This window comes from Bos grunniens, chromosome 20 (assembly GCF_055505025.1).
Source record: "Bos grunniens cultivar Pamir isolate PY7600 chromosome 20, Bosgru_T2T1.0, whole genome shotgun sequence".
Classification (NCBI taxonomy): domain Eukaryota; kingdom Metazoa; phylum Chordata; class Mammalia; order Artiodactyla; family Bovidae; genus Bos; species Bos grunniens.
The window spans coordinates 61,698,383-61,721,783 of NC_141184.1; the positions used below are offsets into that span (position 1 = coordinate 61,698,383).

At 40.6% G+C, this 23,401-nt stretch overlaps 1 protein-coding gene and 1 non-coding gene across 5 annotated transcripts in view; one reads left to right on the plus strand and one right to left on the minus strand.

Annotated features, from left to right (window-relative positions):
* The window catches only part of OCLN (occludin), a 46,476-nt gene extending 27,739 nt beyond the window's left edge, over positions 1–18,737 (plus strand). For all 4 annotated transcript variants that reach the window (XM_086362082.1, XM_086362083.1, XM_086362084.1 and 1 more), the window contains 5 exons: positions 5,276–5,421; positions 11,915–12,130; positions 13,775–13,946; positions 16,334–16,375; positions 17,710–18,737. In XM_086362082.1, the coding sequence (XP_086218208.1) occupies positions 5,276–5,421; positions 11,915–12,130; positions 13,775–13,946; positions 16,334–16,375; positions 17,710–17,811 (678 nt within the window). In that variant the 3' untranslated portion in view covers positions 17,812–18,737. The remainder of the gene's footprint in view (positions 1–5,275; positions 5,422–11,914; positions 12,131–13,774; positions 13,947–16,333; positions 16,376–17,709) is intronic.
* On the minus strand, positions 17,012–17,084 carry TRNAK-UUU (transfer RNA lysine (anticodon UUU)). Its single transcript has one exon. It is a non-coding gene; the product is annotated as a tRNA-Lys (tRNA).
* Positions 18,738–23,401: the final 4,664 nt, after the last annotated feature.

Below are 23,401 nucleotides of genomic sequence, written 5' to 3' on the forward strand. Positions count from 1 at the left end.
TAATTCTCCAAGGACTGTTGGATGTTACGTGTTACAAAGATTTTTTTTTTCACAAGTGGCATAGACCACTTCTAATGAGTGTAATTAAATTCTGAACAAAATGTTGTCCTCGATATAACTGCCTCTTGTGAAGATCTTTTGAAATTATTTCACTGGAATTTATTTCATTTTGACATTTTAGAAATGTCTTTCTTGATTGGAGTGTGACTCCTAGTAAAACTTGCTGTCATTTTAAGTTACTAACTCTTATTCCTAAACATGGTCGGTGAGTGCTTGTCCTTTTGGAATTTAGCCTCTGTAGTGTGCCTGTTTGGGACTCCTAGGGATCTTTTTCCTCCTCAGCCTCAGCCTCTCTGAGTGTCTTCTGCTGTCTTTTCTTTCCCTTTTATATGAAAAAAACTTTGTCTGTGGGGTAGGGGTCCCACTTGGACCAGGAACTCTCCAGGCAGATCCTAGTGAAGAGCAGCCAGCTGGGCGCTGCCCTGTGAATTTCTGGGCAGGCAACACCCTTTCCCCTCACACCCCACCTTCCCAGAGAGCCTGGGGGTGGATCACCCTCAGGCCCAAGGCTCCTCTTAGCCTCACAGCAGCAAATTCCGGCGTTTGCTTGACTCTCAAACGTTTCTTTCCCCTCAGTACTTAGTAGAAGACATATCTTGTAGAATTTTGTTTTTCACCCTGCTTTCTTTTGCCCCTAATTTCTTAGACCTGCTCTGAAGTTCCTTGAGGAAGACTTCACCATTTACTGTTTAGAATTAAGCCAACTTTTTCTCAGGTTCCAAATCTTTATAAAAACTTACTATAGTTATGAAAATAGTAGGGTTGTTTTGTTGTTTGTTTAAAGAACTTTAGCTACCTCTCGTGGGCATTGTGAGCTGGCTTGGGATCCTATCAATAACAACAGTGAGTCTCAAAAATCCCTGTTCTCACCATAGGACACACAGGTTGAGGACTCATATAATGACTGATATGAGTGGCTTCCCCTCCTCCTCCCACTGTCCTTTGAAAGCAGAGGTTTATACTCACTTCTCGTTGGTACCGTGAGAAAAAGTCATATTTCAGCTTCTTTGGGGAAACGTGAAGCATAAAAAGGAAAAAAAAAATGACCTTACTCCTTGTTTTACAAACACATTTTGCCTCTGCCTCTAGACATTTAACTCCTTTCAAGGACAAGGTACTTCTTATTCATCTTTAAGTCTGGCTGGGCATTTTTGTCAGAAATACTTATCACATCACATGTTTGCATGTCATCCTTGCCCAAAAGTGAAGTCACTCAGTCGTGTCCAACTCTTTGCGACCCCGTGGACTGTATGTAGCCCACCAGGCTCCTCCATCCATGGGATTCTCCAGGCAAGAATACTCGAGTGGGTTGCCATTTCCTTCTCCAGGGGATCTTCCCGACCCAGGGATCAAACCCAGGTTTCCTGCATTGCAAGCAGACGCTTTAACCTCTGAGCCACCAGGGAAGCCCATCCTGGCCCAGGGGCCATGCTAATAATCTTTTCTGTATTGTTCTAATTTTAGTGTAAGTAAGTAAGTGTTAGTCACTCAGTCTTATCTGACTCTTTGCAACCCCATGGACTGTAGCCCACCAGACTCCTCTGTCCATGGAATTCTCCTGGCAGAACACTGGAGTGGGTCACCATTCCCTTTTCCAGGGGACCTTCCTGACCCGGGGATTAAACCCTGGTCTCTTGCATTGCAGCTACCAGGGTATTGCTCCACCAAAGCGAGCACAGCCTTGAAATTTTTTGTGTATGAAAAAGGTTGAAGTAACAAAAGACTTGTACTGGAGGGTAAAGTCAGTGATCAGGCTCTGCAGTTCTGCTGACTCTAGTAGGAGATAAAAGAGCTCAGCCCAGAACAGCTCATCTGATAAGGCAATAGAGCAGAGGTTTATGCAGCAGACTCCAGGCTCCTGCTCTTCGCCAGGTCCTGGGCTGGGCAGGACCCAAAGAGGAAGGCAGGCAGACGACTGTCCAGGGAGAGGCAGTGGATTGAAGCTGAGGCTTTCAATTATTTAAATCCCACTTTTCCATTTACTAGGTGTAGGTCCTTGGGAAAGCTGTCGTGGCACCCTGAGCCCTTGCTTCCTCCTTCAGAGAGTACTTAGTATTGTTACCTGAAAATTGGGTTCACCCTTGGTGGGTGCTGGGTTAAAGACACAACCAAGCCATAGATCAGGAGAAGGAAGAATTTACTATTACTTGGAGCAAGTAAGGAGAACACTGGGGATCTTTTCCGAAGCGGCATCTTTCCGAACAGCGAAATTGAGGCAGTTTTAAGTATAAGTTTTAAGCAAAGGGTACCTGTGTATTTGTGAAGGGGCTTGAGCAGAGGAGAATTCGGTATGGAATATGGGGCAGAGGTTGACAGAGTCCAGGCTTTAGTTGATTCAAGTCAGGAGCGTCTACATCATTCCATCCTCCACCTGGCTGGGAGCCTTAGTTCATGCGAACCTCACAGATATGTTGTATATCCTTTGAGGAGGAGCTAGGAGAAACTCAGGGACATGTTTTGTATCCCTTGAGGAGGAACTAGAACCCTGCTTTATCACTGCAGTGTCGTTTGAGTGTCTTTTTTCTGTTCCCGCATGTCTTGGTTCCTTCAAGATGGTTAATTACTGAGATCTGCGCGAGGGTGAGCGTTGTGGCCACGCTTAGATCACAAATGGCCTCTCTTACGTCAGGAAAACCAGTCCTGGTTCTTTTTCTCCAGGGATCCCCTCACTTACCTGCTTACAGATGGAGTGTTAGATAAAGATCACTTTACAGGTAGAGGGACCCCCTCACTTTACCTGTAAAAGTGTACCTACTGAATGATCCCTCAGTTCAGTATGTGGCGTGCTGTAAGCAAGCAGACGATGGTGGCTTAAAGAGCGGTCCACTGCCTGTTGCAATTAGACACGTGGGAGCAGCGGCACCTGTGCGTAAACAATTCTGTCTTCATTACACACGTGCTCTGGTGGTAGGTGTGTGTGCACAGGTGCTGGCGGGACAGGAGGAGAGGGAGGTGCCTCTCCCAGCGGGGGCACGTGGGGAAGGCCCCAGCAGGTGGGGGCGTGACTGCTACTTCGTAGTGAGTCAGGACTTGAAGTCCACTTAAGGATTAGCCGCAAAGAAAGGAGGAAGGGCGTTCCCTCCTGGGCAGTGAGAAGTCTCTGCAGAGACACTCAGACACCTCTTTGGGGAGGTTTTGGTTTCCGGTTTGCCACGATCAGTAGGAAATCCATGAGCTCTGCACCCTCTGCTAAATTTGTAGAGAGGAAAGAAACCTGGAGAAGAGTTAAATGGTTTTTTGAGAAAAGGAGGTCTTTTTAAACCTAATACACCTTTGGGTTGGCCGGGTCTCTGCCTGTGAAGCTTGGTGATGCTGTCGAGTCCTCAAGAATTCAGTGGGCGCCAGGAATGGTTCCCACCCGACCCCTCGTAGTGGGATCTGAGCACACTCCCTGGTAATCCACCCACTGGTTTCCCAGTTGCTGCCAAACTCCACTTTGAGAAGGAAATGATTCCATTCCTTTCTGACTCATGGGAATACTAAACAATCAAGAATAAATACCTCTATGTACTTCAAGGGGTGGATAAATAAATATCTTGAGATGGGTGATAGAGCAGAGATAGGAAAGAAGCAGGTCAGGCTTTAATGCTGTGCTTTGTGGACAGCAAGATGTAAAGTGTGCGGGTGGCAGGGAGCTGCACTGTGTTGATGCTGGATCTCGTTGCAAAGACTTACGTAGCAAAACAGCCCAGTAAAAGTCTGTTGTTCCCTTCAAATACTTGTAAAACTTCCTTGTTCAGTTCCAACAGCTTTGATTCCAGGAACCAGCATCTCCTGAGTTTTTATTGTGGTCACAAAGGCCCCTGCTGTGATGCCTTGTTATCTTATTTAATTGTCAGAACAACTTTATGAAGCAAGTAGCTTCCCCATGTCTTGCAGATGAAGTGATTGAGGCTTTCTAGAACTTGTACTCAGCAGATCTAGAGTGAACTGAGGTATTATAATTGGATGCTGCTGTTCTCATCACCAAGCTAAAAGAGTCCCACCAGCCCTATTTTTGAAAAATTGACCTTTTTCATGGAAATAATTTTTTGAGTTATCCCCCCCTCCCACCTTAGTTTTATTCCCTTAACTTTGAAACAACTCTGACTTGTCTGGGCTTAGCAGTTATTTTTTATAGCAGAGTAATTTATATGTGAAGATTTTTTGGTGAAATTTAAAGTCTTAGATCTACTGCATGAAATCTAATAGACAATGTTAAAACTCTAATTGGCTGTGATTATTATATATAGATTTTCTCCCAAAGGTTCTCTGGGAAACCTTTCATGTTAACAAGGCATGATCTCCAATGTGTATTAGTTCTTAGGACAGATTCACTCACGCGTCAGCATGGAATAGGAGGGAAGGTAGAGAAGGCAGTGATGCTCTGACTATACCATATAGGCTATTAGTGGTAGAGCCATTGAAAACGTAGAGGGAGAATACACAGATCTTTTATGACTAAATCAGGAATCAGTTTGGGCTTCTTTTTTAAAATTTGAATGTGTTTTTGTTTGTGCGAGGTCTGTGTTGCTTTACAAGCTTTTCTCTAGTTAGGAGAGCGGGCTACTGTCTGGTCCTAGTTCTCAGTGTTGTGGCTGCTCTCTAGCTCCCTCTCATTGTGAAGCATGGGCTCGAAAGTGTGGCACACCCGGGCTTCGTTGCTCTGGAGCATGTGGGATCTTCTCAGATCAGGGATCAAACCCGGTCTCCTGCATTGGCAGGAACTGAGCCACCAGGGAAGCTCCTGGGCTTCTTAATGTGGTTTTAAAATGTCATATTCAGGGTGAACGGATTAAGAAGAACCAATATTCTGTGCTCTGGATTAGTGGTTTTCCAAGAGTGGTGCTCAGACAGCAGCATCAGCATTACTTAGAACTTGCTAGAAATGAAAATTCTCACTATAACTCTAGAGCCAGATAAAATGAGATTAGTCTTCCTAAGATGGGGTGGATAATTATTCCGCCTAATCATATCAGGATGAGAATCAGATAATTAGGATTTTTTTTTTCTTCTTTGTAATTGATTCTGGATTTGTTAAACTAACAATAACACCATTTCTGTGCTGATTTGACTATTAACACTATATAATAACAAGGTCATCAGATACATTAATAGTATTTAATGAGCCGAGTAAACATTAGATAATTTTATATATGATATTTTTCTTCCATTTCTTTCCCCCTTTAAGTTGCAGGCTAAGTAATAACTGAGTCTCTTGGAACTGTTTCCTTAGGTTAAAAACGTTTCTGCAGGTACACAAGACATGCCTCCTCCCCTCTCTGACTACGTGGAGAGAGTGGACAGCCCAGTGGCCTACTCCTCCAATGGTAAAGTGAACGAGAAGCGACCGTATCCAGAGTCTTCCTATAAATCAACCCCGTAAGTAATGTCTTCCTTCTTTTGCTAGAATGAGTCTGAAAAAATGAGATTTGTATGTATTTATAGATCGGTTGCTATTTTGTGCCATTCAGCTTGAAGAAAAAAGAAACATCCAACAGTTTTCACAAAGGCTGAAGACTGGTCTCTGCCTTACAGGTGCAGAAAATTCTTTGTTATTTCTGATTTTGAAGTTTAGATAAGGGTGGAAGGGTGTTGTGGATTGATAGCAGAGCTAAATGTGGTTCTCAGTCTCTCTCCCTGCCTGTAATTATTGTATCTCTTTAATAGAAGGAGGAAATTACTCATTGGTCAACATTATCCACATACATTTTCATTAAATTAGAACACTTCATTTGCATTCCAGAATTCTGAGACTCCTGTGCTCTGCTGTGGTGATGGTGGTTTAGTTGCTAATTTGTGTCCGACTCTTCCAACCCTAGGGGCTGTAGCCCACCAGGCTCTTCTGTCCATGGGATTCCCCAGGCAAGAATATTGGAGTGGGTTGCCATTTCCTTCTCCAGGAGAGTCTCCTGACTCAGGGATCGAATCCAGGTTTCCTGCATTGCAGGCAGGTTCTTTACTGACTGTGTCACCAGGGAAGCCCCTTTGCTGTGCTAGATCCTTCATCTTGCTGGAGGACATTAAACTGATAAAGCCTCTAGATTTTGTTTTACATGTTAAAACAAAGCCTCACAGTGAGTTTCTGGCCTAGAGGGGGTGCCATTCAGGTTATTGAAATAGTTACCCTGAAGCCGAATTCTAATTTACTTTAATGATAAGAGAGAGACATTGAGGATGTTGTTAAGGACTTGAATGTAGTTTTTGCCTAAGGATGATAAACTAGTGTTCCTGTATATAATTCTAGAACCCCAAGTTCCTTCATAGACCAAAAAATTAAACCTTCCCTTTAGCTAATTGGGTCCTTCTACATTAAAGGTTTATCCACTAGTGTTCAAAGTTTTATTTCCAGCCGCCTCTAGTGGGCCAGGTTTGTTGAGATCTGCTCTGCGTGTACAATAGTTCGGGTGCCTGGAACCCTATGGGATGACACTGGCAGCTGAGTTAAGTCTGGGATCAGTTTGAGAATGCTTTATTATTACCCTGGAGTGGAATTTGGAAGTAGACTGGCTTTTTGCCTTACCCTCCAGATACTTTGTTTGGTTCTTCAGATTCTACCTTGCTTTTGATTTCAGTTGTGAATGAGGAGTGAGGAAGAACATTTTCTCTATTCTCCTTTTTCTCTTTGGATTTTGACAAAAGCCAAATCACGTGAGGCTGTGAGAAGAGGTGCGCCGTAGAGATGCAGTCCTTGTAAAAGTTTGAAGCTAGGGCTTGCACAACTTCCATGCATATACAATAAATATCTCTCATTCTTCTTGTGACCAGCTGTGCCTCCCAGTTAATTGTAAGGCTTGCAGGGCTCCACAACATTCCCACATGCTGTCCTTTTTCATGAGAATGAAGATATTGTCACAGATTCATTTGGAGCAATTTAAATATCTTACTTACGGACTTCCCTGGTGGGCCAGTGGTTGAGAATCCGCCTGCTAATACAGGGGACACAGGTTCAATCCCACACACCTCGGAGCAACTAAGCCCGGGTCCCACGAGCCCAGGAACTGCAACAAGAGAAGCCACTGCAAAGAGAAGCCCGTGCACCCCAATGAAGAGTAGCTCCCACTCTCTGCAACTAAAGAAAACCCTCACGCAGCCATGAAGACCCAGCACAACCAAAAGTAAAATAAATTTTAAATAAATATCTTACCTTTTCTTGAATAAATCAGCACATTCATGATGTAAAATTTAAGAGGAGCAAAAAGGGATCCCTTTGTCCCCAGCTATCTAGTTCCTCTCCCCAGGAACAGCTAGTGTTACCAGTTTCTTTTGTGTCCTTCCAGAGGTTATTTTAAATGAATATGCTGGCCAAGTACATATATTGGTTATTTTTCCTTTTAAAAAGTAATAACCTACTAAATGCACTGTTAGCAGTGTATCTCAGTGATTGTGCGTATCAGTATACAAAGTTTGCTCATCTGTTTTATGTCTGCATAATACTGTATCGGATGGGTAGACTAAGATCTGTTTTATTAATCCCACACTGATACACACTTTTCCCTAAAGTTTTGTTATTACAAACCTCAGCAGAGAATAAACTTGCACATTGCACCTTTATCAGTTTGCAAGTATGTGGATATATCTGGAGGAAAAATATTAAAAGCAGAATTGCAAGATTAAAGGAAATTGCATATATGATTTTGATGGGTGTAGTCAAACTGTACTCCATAAGGGTTGTACCAGTTGGTACTTCCAGCATACACCCCAGTACTTTTTTGAAGATCTGGAAAATCCAAATATGATTCTTATTGTTCAGTTAGTTAGTTCAGTCGCTCAGTCATGTCCGACTCTTTGCGACCCCATGAATCACAGCATGCCAGGCCTCCCTGTCTACCACCAACTCCTGGAGTTTACCCAAACTCATGTCCATAGAATCGGTGATGCCATCCAGCCATCTCATCCTCTGTCATCCCCTTCTCCTCCTGCCCCCAATCCCTCCCAGCATCAGGGTCTTTTCCAATGAGTCAACTCTTTGCATCAGGTGACCAAAGTATTGGAGTTTCAGCTTCAGCATCAGTCCTTCCAATGAACACCCAGGACTGATCTCCTTTATGATGGACTGGTTGGATCTCCTTGCAGTCCAAGGGACTCTCAAGAGTCTTCTCCAACACCACAGTTCAAAAGCATCAATTCTTTGGCACTCAGCCCTCTTCACAGTCCAACTCTCACATCCATACATGACCACTGGAAAAACTATAGCCTTGACTAGACAGACCTTTGTTGGCAAAGTAATGTCTCTGCTTTTAAACATGCTGTCTAGGTTGGTCATAACTTTGCTTCCAAGGAGTAAGTGTCTTTTTTTTTTTTTTGTAAGTGTCTTTTAATTTCCTTAACCCTGCAGAAGGGCAGGATGGGGGTGGTGCTAAGGGATATGAATGCAACAGTGTGTCATAGTGATGAACTTGCAGCCTCTGGGGGGTAATAGAATTCGTTGACTGTTGTCGATGGCAGAGCACTGAGTGCTGTGGAGGATTCAGTGTACATCTTCCTGCCGACATAGGGGACTCACATTTAAGTCATAACCTGCCTTTGCTCAGGTGTTTCCTGAAGGTGTTTAGTAACCCACAGGCGCCTCTCCTCACTATTATAGTGGATAGAGAAGGAATTAGAATTGGGAACATTGTCTGAGGTCCAGGTTAAGAATGAGGTACCTCAATACTAAGATATTTTCCCCCTAAAGCATAACATACATTCAGTCAAGAACACTAATCTTGATACAAGCTTGATGAGATTTGATTCATGTGAACACTTAAGTAACTGCCACCACATCAAGAGAGGCATTTCAAATGTTCTGAAACATTCTTTTCTTCATGGATACTCTCCTTTCCCCATCACCACTATTTTGATACCTGTCACCATATGGGAATTCTTATAAAATGGAATCATATGGTAATTACTTTAGTGTCTGGTTCTTCTTGCTCACCATAATGTCCTGACCTTAGAATATTAAGACAGTTAGAATTAATCCTGGATTAGGAAACAGCAGAATGTAGCTGAAGATAGTTGCTTCTCTACCCTTTGTAAGTGGATTTGGGAGATAGCAGGTACACTCCCTCCTATCCTGTTCACACCCAGGACAGGTTATGTGTGTGCTAAGTCGATTCAGTCCTTCCAACTCTCTGCAACCCCGTGGACTGTAGTCCCCCAGATTCCTCTGTCCATGGGATTCTTCAGGCAATAATACTGGAGTTGCTGTGCCTTCCCCCAGGGGATCTTCCTGACCCGGGGATCGAACCCAGGATGAATTAACCTTTGTAAGTCAAAGAAGTAGAGTGTTGATGCAATGCAGAGCTTTCAAGGCAGGCTGACAGAGTGCCAAATGAGATCATTGTCTAGTAGCTGTATTTGGGCTGGTAGGATAATCTCTTAGGACATTTATGCAAGTTGTAGGAATTTGATGATTCACATGAGGCCCAGAGATGGTACCAACTTCCGGCATAGCATGATCCAGGGACTCAAAAAATGTCAGGGTTCTTGTTACTTCAGTAGTTTTATTCTCAGTACAACTTCTTTTGTAGCAGGCTGGCCATGCACATTCCTCAGGCTGCCCTGATCTGATACTCCTGGATTCAGAGTGAAATTTCCTTTCCCAAAACTTACCTGTCAAATCCTAGTGAAAGGGCCATTCTAATTGGCCCTTTTTGGGTCCAGGAAGATGGAGTTGTCTGGTTGACAAGGCTTGGATAGGACCCTCAATGATACATGGTGGTTTAAAAATACTGTATATATTATGGACATCATTCCTACAGTCATGGCAATGATGCGATCAAGCATTTTGTTTCTCTCTCTCCTGGATACTGGGTGTCCTCAGAAAAGAGGATTCTTGTGAATGTCTTTTCAATTTAGTAATTAGCTTGAACCTCTGCCATTTACTGGGCCAGGTACTCCTGGAAATACGGAGTTCGTGTTCCCATGGAGGTTGCAGTCTAACGTGAGTGGGAAAAAGTGCACGATAACTACACTGTCGGGGTGAGACAGAGCAGGAAAGGCATGTGTGTGTGTTTGAGAGAGAATAAAACAAGTGTAAAAAAGAAGGAAGTCAAAAACTACAAAAGAGCAGATTTCCACACCTAGGGGACTGAATCAGATACTAAGGAAAGTGTACAGGTGTTTGTTTCTGGGTTGTGCAGATTTTTTACCTAATTGGACTTGGGTCTAAAAGCAGGTTGTAGATGACCAAGAGTGCACCCATTCCCTAACTCTTAAATTTATATATACTACTTTTCTTGCCAAGCATTTCATTTTTAGCTTTTATGCTCTATCAAGTTACTCTTTAGTGTTTGAAAGGGTATAGGAAGAGGGGAGATGGAAGACTTCTAAGATGAAGATTTATAATATCAATTTCTAATATAAAATTATGAGAGGAGGCCTGCCTTGCAATTTTGGGTGTTTTTTTTTTTCCAATTTCCTTTGCCCTGTAGCATCCCCCACCCCCACTAGCCTCCAACCCCTAAGACAAACCCACTGCATTCTAAAGGTTTTGTTTGCCACCTCAAAGCTAGAAGCATAGTAGCTGGCAGAGTGTCTAGGAACTTGTTAATCATTCACTCACAGAGAAAGTCACATTTTCCTTCCTTTAGAGGTAGTGTTAACAGAGCACTTAAAGCCATGTTAACCTGGATAGAATTTAGAAAGAAAAACTCAATACCATGATCACCTCCAACTACCGCCCCCCCTTTCCCCATCACCCACCAAAGCTTTAGGCATCTGCAAGAAATTAGTTAGTGTGATTAAAAGTCGTAAGACTTTGGCAACAGAACCAAGCAGTTTTGGATCACCTAGAAATCAGTCCACCTTGTGGATAAAACTCAAGATGACAGTTTCTGTAAGTTGACAGCAAAAGCAACAAAAAAAGTTCTTCTTTAACTAGTTGACTTGAATAGCAAGGCTGATGTCGGGAAGTCTCCGGTGCCTTGTTTCTACTCTTGCCCTTCTCCAGCTCTGCTGCAGGGGAAAATGCAGCTTTGCATTTCTGTTACTCAGAAGTAGTTGAGAGTTGCCACAGCTCTTGGTCTTTTATTCCATGTTAGTCTTTGTTTTTTGATGCTTGTGGCAGAAACAGTTTATGCGATTAAAAATCTGATGCAATATTAAATAATTGGTGCTAGAAAAATAAGTGTAATGTTAACTCTTCCATTTCAATCATTCTTCAAGGCTTCAGGCTTAACAGTGCAATTTAAAGAGGTCTTGGCTGAGCCCCTTTACTGTCCACTGGATATTATCACAACATTGTTAATCAGCTGTTTTCCAGTGTAAAATAAAATGTTTAAAAAAATAGGTGTTAATAAGTCCTTTCATCTATTACAGTGTAAAATGCTTTTTAGGTTCTTTGCTTTTAGTTTTTTTAGTTTAAATTTTCAATTTGTTTCATTTTATCATTGTATCTTGAAAAGAGAAGTGATATAAAGGAGTCTAAAATTAGTATTACGGAGAGCTTATCTCTGGGAGTTGGCCCCCAAAGGGAGATATAGATGTGCATTCCTCTCCCCACTCAGCATTCCATGGAACTGGAAGAACCTGTAGAAAAGAAAGGCAATTGTTATCTTCCTAATAGCCTTTTGTGGAGTATGTCCTGGGCACAGGTCAGGTCAACACCTCTTCCAGGTCTGTGGGAGTTGCCTAAAGTGAAGTCTTATATCCATTTTACATAGAAGGTTGACTAACGGGCTCCCCTTACATGAGAGCCTTAAAGGGGCTCGTGTGTATTAGAGGAGCTGCGCTGGTGCCAAGCTGAGCACGGGGAGCTGGGGATGGGCTCGGCGCTGGGCAGGTGGCTGCTTGAGCGCGGGCCCACGCGCGGGTGCCGCCGCCCTCTGTGGTCCCAGTGCTCTGACAAAGGGCGGTAGTGCTCACGGACAGATGATTCCTGTTTTGTTAGGGTGCCGGAAGTGGCTCAGGAGCTGCCATTGACTTCACCTGTGGAGGACTTCCGGCAGCCTCATTACAGCAGCAGTGGTAACTTGGAGACGCTTTCAAAAAGGGTTCCCGCGAAGGGCAGGGCAGGGAAGTCAAGGCGGGCAGAGCAAGACCACTATGAAACAGACTACACGACCGGAGGCGAGTCCTGCGATGAGCTGGAGGACGACTGGATCAGGTACCGGAGCATCTCTCGCTGGAAGCCCTGCAAAATCCCATGGTTTTGGGGGTGTTGCCTCCTTGCCTAGGGTGGGTGGTGTAACCTCATTCTTTGCCAACCAGGCTGGTTTTTGTTACATTTTTTCCCCCTTAGTACCCTTTGTAATAAAGATTGATGTGGAGGGAGTGTGTTTATCTTTAAAACACTTTCCATGCACCCCCGCAAAATGACAAACTTGGCCAGTGCTGTATATTTTTACCAGTAGCCACCCAAAAAAGGTTTGTCAAATAAGTAAAATACACATATAGGAGAACTTTTATTAATTAGAAAATTCCAGACTAGTGTTATGGCTCTTTCTTTTGACGTTTACTTTTAAGTTAAGCTTTCATGATGAGACCAGAGATTCTTTTAAAAGTTTAATCCAAAGGACTTTTGCAAACAGATTTGTAAACAATTGAGTTAACATTTTAGTGTTGTGGTTAAGTTACTTTTTGTGTCAGTGGTTTGGTAATCGTCCAGCATTGATCCCCAGCTGTACTTGGGTATGACCTATAGCCTTTTGGCCCAAATATTCTGAGGACTGGGACACAAATCAGAAATATTTGCTGTGTGAATTGTGGTGAATCAAAACATTGCTTCTCAAGCTGTTAGGAGGGATGGATAGGGCAAACAGACCTAGAAATCCCTTACTCACTGGTGGCTCTCATATTTCATCCCCCCTTGCCCCTCTAGATTTTTGGTCTCATTTAGCCACCTGTCTATAAAATGTTTGCCTATCTTGTATCATGTAAGATTTAAATGCAAACTTTCAGAAATTCTGAATACTCATTTCCCTTCTGAGCAAATCATTTAATTTCTCCCCTCTTTAAAATGAAGATACTTAGACTGTCTTCGATAGAACGTTTAAAATTCCATATTGCTATGAAGCACCTAACCCTAACCCTAACCCTGTGGAACAACTCAGAGTATTTCCTCAGTGGATTATGGATGGTTAACAGCATCACCATCATATGTAAGGAATAGCTGGCATATTGAGAGATACAAGTGATAAGAATTTCAGGATTTTTTTCATAGTTTAACACATTGTCAGATTATTTTTACAGTGAGCATGCATTTTCATACATGTACCTTTTCATGTCTGCTTTTACAATCAAAACGATTTCTGTTAAAGAAAAACAAGACCCGCCCTCCCATTTTCCCACCAAAAAAATGCTCAAAACCATCTGAAAACTACAGATGGTAGCAGAAAACAGGCACCTGTCAATGAGCTGCTCTGCCACTGAAGGGATGAAAATATCCTTTGTATTCATAATTCCAGTTTTAAGACTTTAAATGTAAGTGTCCATTCTCCTGTGATGTTGTGTATTCAGAACAAATGAGTTCCTAAGACCACCCTGAAATTTCATAAATGATTTTCAACACTTATTTCTAAAAACCAATAAGCAGAGTTTTAAAAAAAAACAACAGATGAGCATCAGTGTAAGAAGCATAATCATTCTTAAAAGAACTTCTTTGTATCCCACCTTCCTCTATCCATAAGCAATAGCAACAAAAAGAAAACCAAGAGAATGTCATTCTCCACATGCCACCAGCTTTATTATCTTTGTGGAACTTAAGTCTGCTAAGGATATATAAAAAATCGTTTTCTCTCTGAATTTTTAGGGAATATCCACCTATCACTTCAGATCAACAAAGACAACTCTACAAGAGAAGTTTTGACACTGGCCTACAGGAATATAAGAGCCTACAAGCAGAACTTGATGAGGTCAATAAAGAACTCTCTCGTCTGGATAAAGAACTGGATGACTATAGAGAAGAAAGTGAAGAGTACATGGTAAATTCAAACCTGATAATTAGATATTACATAGAATTTTATTCTAGTCTATGGAGCTACATTATCCTTTATACTAGTATTGATACAGATTTTGCTAGTAATTACCAAACTGTAATTTCATTGAATAATAATTGAAATCCAGTCTTAAAGTATTTTTGAAATGGAACAGTGTACTAATGTAGTTAAGATTTATAAAAAAATAATCTGTACATATATCCCTTCCTGTTTAAAAGAAAATAGCTACATTAATTTTTCTATTTATAAACAGAAAAGAGTTTACTCTTTCTGTAAAAAAAAATTCAAATAATACAGAATGGAAGACAGAAAAATAGATTGTCTTAAATTTTTTCAACCAAAATATTAGTTGTTAAAATGTCCCCTCCCTGCAGAAGTGTACCTAGAAGTGATCTTTGATAGAGAATCATAAGCTTTACTTGTATCCTTCCTGCTTTTTTTTTTTTTAACTCAACAGTAGTTTGTGGCTTGTCTTTATTTTTTTCCCTTGATCACCTGTCTGGGGTCGTGTTTGTCCATGTAAAGTTACTCTTTACTTCTTACGTCCCCTCTCTGTGTTGTGCTCTTTGGAAGGAAGTCACTCTGCATAGATCACGCTTAAGAAATCAGGGAATTATGCTCCAGCTCTTTAAAGGCAGTATACCTACACAAGTTACTTGGAATTTGTCTGCACAGGAAATTTGTCACTTCCATTTATTTAATCATTTATATCAGTGTAGATGCAGGGATATCTGTTCTGAACTTCAGCTTACAATCCAGCACTGCGTAGTTTTGTTGATTGAGTTGCTTTAGCAAGGACCACTAGGAACCCTTTCAGTTGCCTCTTGTGTTTCTCTGACCTACTCCCATCGTTGTGAAGGTTTCTCTTTTTAAATATTTTCTGACATTGCTTATATTTTGCTGTTTTATTCAACAGCAGTGTATGATTATCAACAACAGTTTATGAAACACAATGGAAATCTGAAAGCATTAACGTGCTTAATTTTTTTTAATGAATCTTTATCAATAATAAAGATCTACTTGCTGAGAAAATATTTTTGTATGTTAAAAAAAAACTTCATTATTTTCAGTTTTGTGATTGTACCATAATTTACTTAATAGTCATTCTCTATGAATAGACTTTCAAGTATGTCTCCCTCTCCATTTCCCCGACCTGCCCCTACTAGTGAACCTACACTGGTGAAGCTCTCCAGCCTTGTGCACTTACTTGCTTATCTGCTGGGACGAATTCCAGTATGTGATATTGCTGAGTGAGAGGTTATGTACCTGTAAACTTTTGTTGCAAAACTGCCCTCCAGAAAGATTATATCAACTGTATTCCCCGCTAGTAATGCTCTAGAGGGCTTCTGTGACCCACATCTCACTAACATTTTATGCCTGAAAAATGACTGCCTTGTGTCTTAGATACCAGTATTTAACCTTTTTTTTTTTTTTTAATCACATCATGTACTTATTGGAGCTTCATAGTCCTTTTATGAAATACCTTTTGCCATTTTTAACTGCAGTGATCTGCTTGCTGGTTTTGAAGTATTTGCTTCTTATATAGTTTGTTTATTGCTTTCTTTTCTGTCTTCTCTGTGGTCCTGTAAACCTTTCTCAGTCCATTCAATGCTTATTCACTGTTACTGTGTGCTTGATGTGGAAGTGCTGAGGTTAGAAAGGTCAATCATGTTTCTACCTTCAAAGAGCTCATGTTAAAAAACAAGAGAAACCAACACCTAACAAGTTAAACAGTGGTACTAATGTCATCTTTACAGTATGTATAGAAAGTACTGTAACTAAGTGCTCCGAGAAGGGATAAAGTCTGCTGAAGGCCTGGAGAGTTGAGGGGAGGCTTGACTGAGAGGTAACTATGGCAGATTCTCCAGACAGCAGGGGGGTACATGAGACCCTCACAAGTACAGCCATAAGGGGAACGCAATGGGAATCTGAACGCATGAATGTGCTTAATTTTTTTTGAAGGAATTACAATGTGCAGGACACTGGGATGATAGGAGACTAGATCAGTAGAGAATTTAATGGGGTGCTTGCCCCAGTTTTATCCTGGTAATGGGATCAGAGCTGTGCTTTATGGGGTCCACATGGTGCGTGGACTGCACCATGGGAGAGTGCAGAGTCACAGAACAGAGAGTTACCTGCTGGTGTGATTGCAACGTGAGAAGCATCTCAGTGTCATAAATTTCCCATAACCGGATTCCTTCAGGCCCTCCCACTGACCATAAAGGTTTTGAGAACTTTAAGACTTCTTTATTTTAACTCCTTATATTCTTGTCATAAGCTGACAGTTTTTGCTCCAAAGTATAACATCAGGAGTGTTACTTCTGAAAGAGAAAATGCCCCACTAAATACATTCCTTTGTTTCTTATTAATAGGCTGCTGCCGACGAGTACAATAGACTGAAACAAGTTAAGGGAGTAAGTATCCTAGATTGTAAGATTCTTGATTCTTTTAGGAAGACCTTTTCTAGTATGCGTCTTTAATTTAACCTTTAGAATGACTCTGGATACCTTTAGAGAACTTTAGATACTCTGGTACCTTGTCACACATACAACGATTGTAGACAAAAGGCCCTATAATTGCAAGATGAAAACTATAAGAAGTTGGAACTTAAAAAAATAAAACAAGTAAAAAAGGAAGTTAAAAATACACAGATCATAAGTATACAGCTTGGCAAACTTACACAAAGCAGCCACACACCTCTGTACTGGCACCCCCTTGAAACACATTTCCTGGGTAACCACCATCCTAATTTATAACATCATGGATTAGTATTGCCTATTTTGAACTTTGCATAAATGGAATCATAGAGTATGTAGCTTGTGTGTGATTTTTAAAGCATCTATGCACATGGGCACCCATTTGCTAGGTGTATACATAGGCATGAAATTGGAGGGTCATTGAGCAGTGGGGATCCAGCCTTGGGTAGGGATTGTCAGCAGTGTCCCTGGTTTGTACCAGTTTATAGATTCCTGTTGCTCCATATTCTTGTCAACACTTGGCATCATCAGTCTTTTTCTTTTTATCACACTACACGGCCTGTGGGATCTTATTTCCCCAACCAGGGATTGAACCTGGGTCCTCGGCAGTAAAAGTGCAGAGTCCTAACCTCTAGACGACTAAGGAATTCCTAGAAATTTCATGAATTTAAATTCAAGACTAAAGGGATTTCCCTGGTGGTCCAGTGGCCAAGTTTCTGAGCTTACAGTACAGGGGGCCCAGGTTCAATCCCTGGTCAGGGAACTAGATCCCACATGCCACAGCTAAGAGTTCACTCGCCTCAACTAAAACTTGCACGTGCCACAACTAAGACCTGTGCAGCTAGATAATTTTTTTTTTAATTCAAGAGTTTAATGGTGTATATAGTAAAATTTCCTTCTCATTCCCCATTTATCTAGTTTCCTTATTCTAAGTCAATCCGTATAACCAGTTTCTTGCTTTACTGATTTTTTTTTTCAAGATCACGTGTTAGCCAAAAAGGCCAATACATTTTCTTGATGGCTTTCCAAATCATTAGAAATGAGTGTATCCTTTGAGATATGCTTGAGCAGAGAGAATCAGCTGCTCACGTGGTTAGAGGTGCTGCCAGGTGCCTTGTGCGTGTCGCTTCATTTAACGCTCCTTGCAATTCTGTATGACTAATATTCCCTTTTTGTTGTTGCTGTTCACTTCTGCCGTCCCAGCAGCTAATACATAACTCGTTTTTATGTTATTAAACTTACTCGATTCTTTTCCCCCCGCTTTTTTTTAGTCAGCAGATTACAAAAGTAAGAGGAATTACTGTAAACAGTTGAAGAGCAAATTGTCACACATTAAGAAGATGGTTGGAGATTACGACCGACGGAAAACATAGACGGCAGATGCCACATTGTTGGAAAGGTTAAGAAGTATCTGACTGACATCTCTGCAATGTTATCAGGAGTCAAAATGACTTTGGGCTCTAACCCGGGAGGCCAAATCTCTCTGATCATTACAGAGTTTTGGTAGCTTTAATATCATCAGTGTTGAAGCAGTTTATAAATAGCTTTTGATAATCAACTGGGCTGAACACTCCAACTAAGGATTTTATGCTTCAAACATTGGTTCTTGTGTTAAGAACTGTTATTTGAGGTTTTTAAACTTTTCAGGAAGGTCCTGGAGTGGACTGTGCTATGAACTTTGACATCCTGGGCAATCAGGTCTTAATACCTAAGAGTGTGCTCATTGGGTCGGTCTTGTAGGGGGTAGTTTAATCCTCCCAGAATTCTCCCTTCAGGTAACTGTTACTTATAAATAAATAATCATTCATTTTCAGATAAGGAAACTGGGCCCTTGCAATAAAGTTTGAAGTGAAACTGCTTGTTGGCTAGCTTGCAGTTTTGGTTAAGTCTATTTTATGACTCCATTGATAAAGTCTCCGGCCTTTTCCTATTTTAGCTACTATGAATACTGAATTCTACCAACCGCCCTATTGATTTTTTGTGTGTGTATAAATGCTTAAGAGCTTTTTATTTCATGTTATCCTGGTAATAAAGATCATGTAAAAGTAACAAATGTATGAAATTTGAAGATTGTAAATACATGTTTACTTTTGAAAAATCAAAGTTTAAACCTTCTGGTTAGAATTTTGTTGTGTATTTTTAAATGCCTTTTATCTTTGATGGTTTACATACTTTTTTAAAGCCAACTAGGCGTTTCCTTTTTATCAAAGTATCTAATTACATTTATAATTCACTTCTGGGAATGTTCAAGTTTTGTACATATTTTATAATTATTAAACCTGGTGTTTTCTTTCCATAATATACCTTTTTGACATCATTAGTGCTGTTAATATTAAGCTGTGGAAAACTACACTCGGAAGTTGTATTTGTTGTTGTTTTAAATTATTTTGGGTGCTGTGCTGGTTGGTAGTATCCTAAATCCTTTGGCTAACAGAAGGCTGACTTGTCTGGAAATGGAATCCAGTATCGTAAAGCACCAAATTATTTCAAATGGTGCCCTTTAATTCTCAGCATTTTTTTTTAATTCAATATTTTCCTGGTAAAGTAAAATTAGCTGATAATACTGGATATATAGCTAACCAAATTGACTGTGATTATCCCCTCAGTTTAGAACTCTCATTAAAATATATTGTTTTTAATATATTAGTCTGAATCATTTTCCAAAGATAAACTTTTAAATAAGGTTTCCATTATAACACTGACTTAGTTCTTCAAGTTGGAAAAATTCTTAATTTTCCGTGTATTGCACATGCTGACTACAGAAGGTAATAGTTTGTTTTTCATGCCTTTTGGAGTCATGCCAAATAGTGAGGACTCTCTTGAGCAATGTAATTGATTTTTTGTGTGTGTTAAAGTTTAAACTCTATTCTAGGAAGTCAGCATAGTTTACGAAGGCACGTTTGCCAGTGTTGTGATGAAACAAAGCTATTCAGCTGAATGCAGAAAATCAAGTAGCATGAGTTTGCATTATAAAATTGTGCCATAAAATTGGACTTTGAAAGTTTAAAAAATCATTTTCCAAATGTGGTACTTACACTCTTGACCACTCCAGGAGTCAGGATCAGGATGGAGGGGAGTGTTGGCTTTCCCAACCAGGAGTAGAACCTGTGCCCCCTGCAGTGGAAGTGCAGAGTCCTAACCATTGGTGGTGGTGGTGGTGGTGGTCTAGTTGTTAAGTCGTGTCCAACTCTTTTCGACTCTATGGACTGTAGCCTGCCAGGTTCCTCAGTCCATGGGATTTCCCAGGCAAGAATACTGAAGGGGGTTGCCATGCCCTTGTCCAGGGAATCTTCCCCATCCAGGAATTGAACCCAGGTCTCCTGCATTGCAGGTGAATTCTTTACCAACTGAGCCATCAGGGAAGCCCTCCTAACCACAGGACTGCCAGGGAATTCCCCTGGGGGATTGGCATTAACCAGTGGGATATAATTTTGAAAAACTACTCAGGCAGTTTTCTAGTCTGAAAGTTGGAGGTTTAGCTTAGATTTCAGAGATCTCTTCCATCTTTGATCTTCTGTGGTTATGTTTGCATTATGCTTTCCGCTATAAACCACTGTTCCAAAGATTTTGTTGAAAAAGCACATGATTTGTCTGATGAGAATTCACAACATAAAGTGATTCCCTTACATGTGTGATTCTGGATTACAAGTAGATAAGATCAATATTTTAATTTCTTTTTATTTGGAAAAATTTAAAGAAACACAGAAAACTATGAACATTTAAACCCACCACCCAGAAATAACAAGTGTTAATATTTTGTCATATGTGCTTTGTATTTTTTGAAATAAATTTAAAACTATAAGTATTTGTAGTAACATAGTATACACATATATGGAATCTAATTTAATCTTTATGATAGCCTCCTGACATAACCATTTCTCATTCTCATTTTACAGATAAACTAATGATTTGATAGGTTAATTGGTCCATTGTCTGATTAGCAAGTGACTAAACTAGGATTGGGATGATCTGTTGGAATATTACCTTCTATATTCCCATTCTAGGTTGACTTTGTTAATAAATCAGCAGGTTGGATCAGGTTGGATAAGGTTGGATTGTTCTGTCTGCTGTTATTAATCCTGTTATAAATTTGAGTGCATTTGACCCTGGACCCTTGAACAACTTGGGTTTGAACTGCGTGGGTCTATTTATGTGTGGATTTTTTTTTTTTTTTCATTGAACACATACTATATGATCCATGAATGCAGAGGGCCAACCGTAAGGTTATATGTGGATTTTTGACTGCTTGGAGGATCAGCACCCCCAGCTCCCTCATTGTTCAATAGTTATCTGTACTTTTCATTAGCGTAAGGTGCTTCATGTAGAAGATCTGCAGTATCTGTGAATGCCTGAATGGGTATGCCTGTGTAAAGAAGAGTCAGGGCAGAAAACTGCTTTAACCATGACTCCAGGGATCTTAAGTTGAGGTTGAAGCAGACAATCTCCCTGCTTCAGAGTTGGGATAGAAGTATCTCCCATCTGTTGTTCAGTCACTTAATCGTGTCTGATTCTTTGTGAGCCCTTGGACTGCAGCATACCAGGCTTTCCTGTCCTTCACTGTCTCCCAGAATTTGCTCAAACTCGTGCATTGAGTTAGTGATGCCATCCAACCATCTCATCCTCTATTGCCCCCTTCTCCTTTTGCCTTCAATCTTTGCCAGCATCAGGGTCTTTTCCAATGAGTTGGTTCTTTGCATCAGGTGGCCAAAGTATTGGAGCTTCAGCTTCAGCATCAGTCCTTCCAATGAATGTTCAGGCTTGATTTCCTTGAGGATTGACTGATTTGATCTCCTTGCTGTCCAAGGGAATTTCAAGAATCTTTTCCAGAACCACAATACAAAAGCATCAGTTCTTTGGCTCTCAGCCTTCTTTATGGTCTAAATCTCACATCCATATGTGACTACTAGCAAAATAATAGCTTTGACTATACAGATCTGTTTCAGCGAGGTGATGTCTCTGCTTTTTAATATGCTGTCTCTGTTGGTTATAGCTTTTCTTCCAAGGGGTAAGCGTCTTAATTTTGTGGCTGAAGTTACTGTCCACAGTGATTTTGGAGCCCAAGGGAAAAAAAAATCTGTCACTGTTAGCACTTTTTCTCCATCTGTTTGCCATGAAGTGATGGAACTGGATTCCATGATTTTAGTTTTTTGAATTGAGTTTTAAGCCAGCCTTTTCATGCTCCTCTTTCACCTTCATCAGCAGCTCTTTAGTTTCTCTTTGCTTTCTGCCTTTAGAATGGTATCATCTGCATATCTGAGGTGGTTGATGTTTCTCTGGGCAATCTTAATTCCAGTTTGTGTCTCATCCAGCCCGGCATTTCACTTGATGTACTCTGCATAGAAGTTAAATATACAGCCTTGATGTACTCCTTTCCCAATTTCGATCCAATCCATTGTTCCATGTTCCAATAGTTTTAACTATTGCTTCTTGGCCTGCATATAGGTTTCCTTGGAGACAGGTTAAGGTGATCTGGTATTCCCATCTTTTTAAGAATTTTCCACAATTTCTTGTGATCCACACAAAGGCTTTAGGTTGGTCAATGAAGCAGATGTGTAGATGTTTTTCTGAAATTCCCTTGCTTTTTCTGTGATCCAGCAGATGTTGGCAATTTGATCTCTGGTTCCTCTGCCTTTTCTAAATCCAGCTTGTACATCTGGAAGTTTTCCAAGACTGAGCTGGAGGAATCTAAACTCAATCTGCTGGCAGCTCATGGTTTTAATAAACTAGATGAAGGACATATATGACATCTTTTTCTAGATGAAGGACATATATGACATCTCTTTCTAGTGTGAATAGTTTTCATAAACAAAAATACCTAAGTAACTGGGGTAGTTTTTAGAAAATGTGAAAATAACCCCACTTTGGAGTTAGAAAAAGAACATGGACATACAACTAGGATTTTTGTGACTGCAAAACGTGGAAGGGTGTCTCCCCAAAATTCCAGTTGCTGCCATGGGACCGCTTGCTGTTCATGCATATGTTGTCCTATTCTTGTTGCTTTGTTGTTGTTCAGTCGCTAAATTGTGTCTGACTCTTTGCAACCCCATGCAGCATGCCAGGCTTCCCTGTCCTTCACTACCTCCCGGAGTTTGCTCAAACTTATGTCCGTTGAGTTGCCAGGTGACCTTGGACAAATTACTTATCCTTCCTATGCCTAGTTGGCTTATATGTACAAAAGACACTTGTACCTAAATCATGGTTGTTATGAAGGTAGTTAATGTGTGACTTAGAACAGTCCTTGTCAGAAAGTCAATAATAAATATGGCCAGTTACCCCTATTTTTCAAAGCCAAATGGTGAAACTTTAAACAAGTTTTTAAAAGTAAACTGGGTTTTAAAAGTACATGTATCAACCCCATTCCACATACTTGGTGTGTGCTGAATACAGCTCTACAGTGTAAATTCTTTTTAATTTTAGGCAGATAACTGCATTAGGTTTGGCATTAAGACCATTCACAGGTAATGAACAAATGCTTTAAAAGATGGTATAGAGTTAACATCAAGATAAAGATTATTAGATACTCATAAGCAATTCTGGAGGTTTTTAATGAGTCTGAATGATTGAGGTTCCATCTAAAGGTATTGCCGTAGCCAGATTCACCTCTCCCAGTCTTTGTACAGTTTGAATTTCAGCTTGATCCACTGGCTGAGCCATTTACAAATTTCCTAACTCTGTGGATTGTGTCCAGCCACCCATGGGCAAAGAACAGATTGTTCCATTATTTAAAGTTGCTCCTTAGTTTTACAAATTGAAATGTTTGGCTAGGTTATATTGTTTCTTTTTTCTACCACTTTGTACACAAAATATTATGTTAGTCATAATAATGGCAAAAGATTACCATGGATTTATGCATTTTTGTTTTTCCTTAATACCATTCCTACTTGAGCTAAGATCTGAGACTGAAAGATATTTAGAGGAGAGTGAACTTCACAGTTGGGAAGAGCTTGAATAATTCAGCCTCCT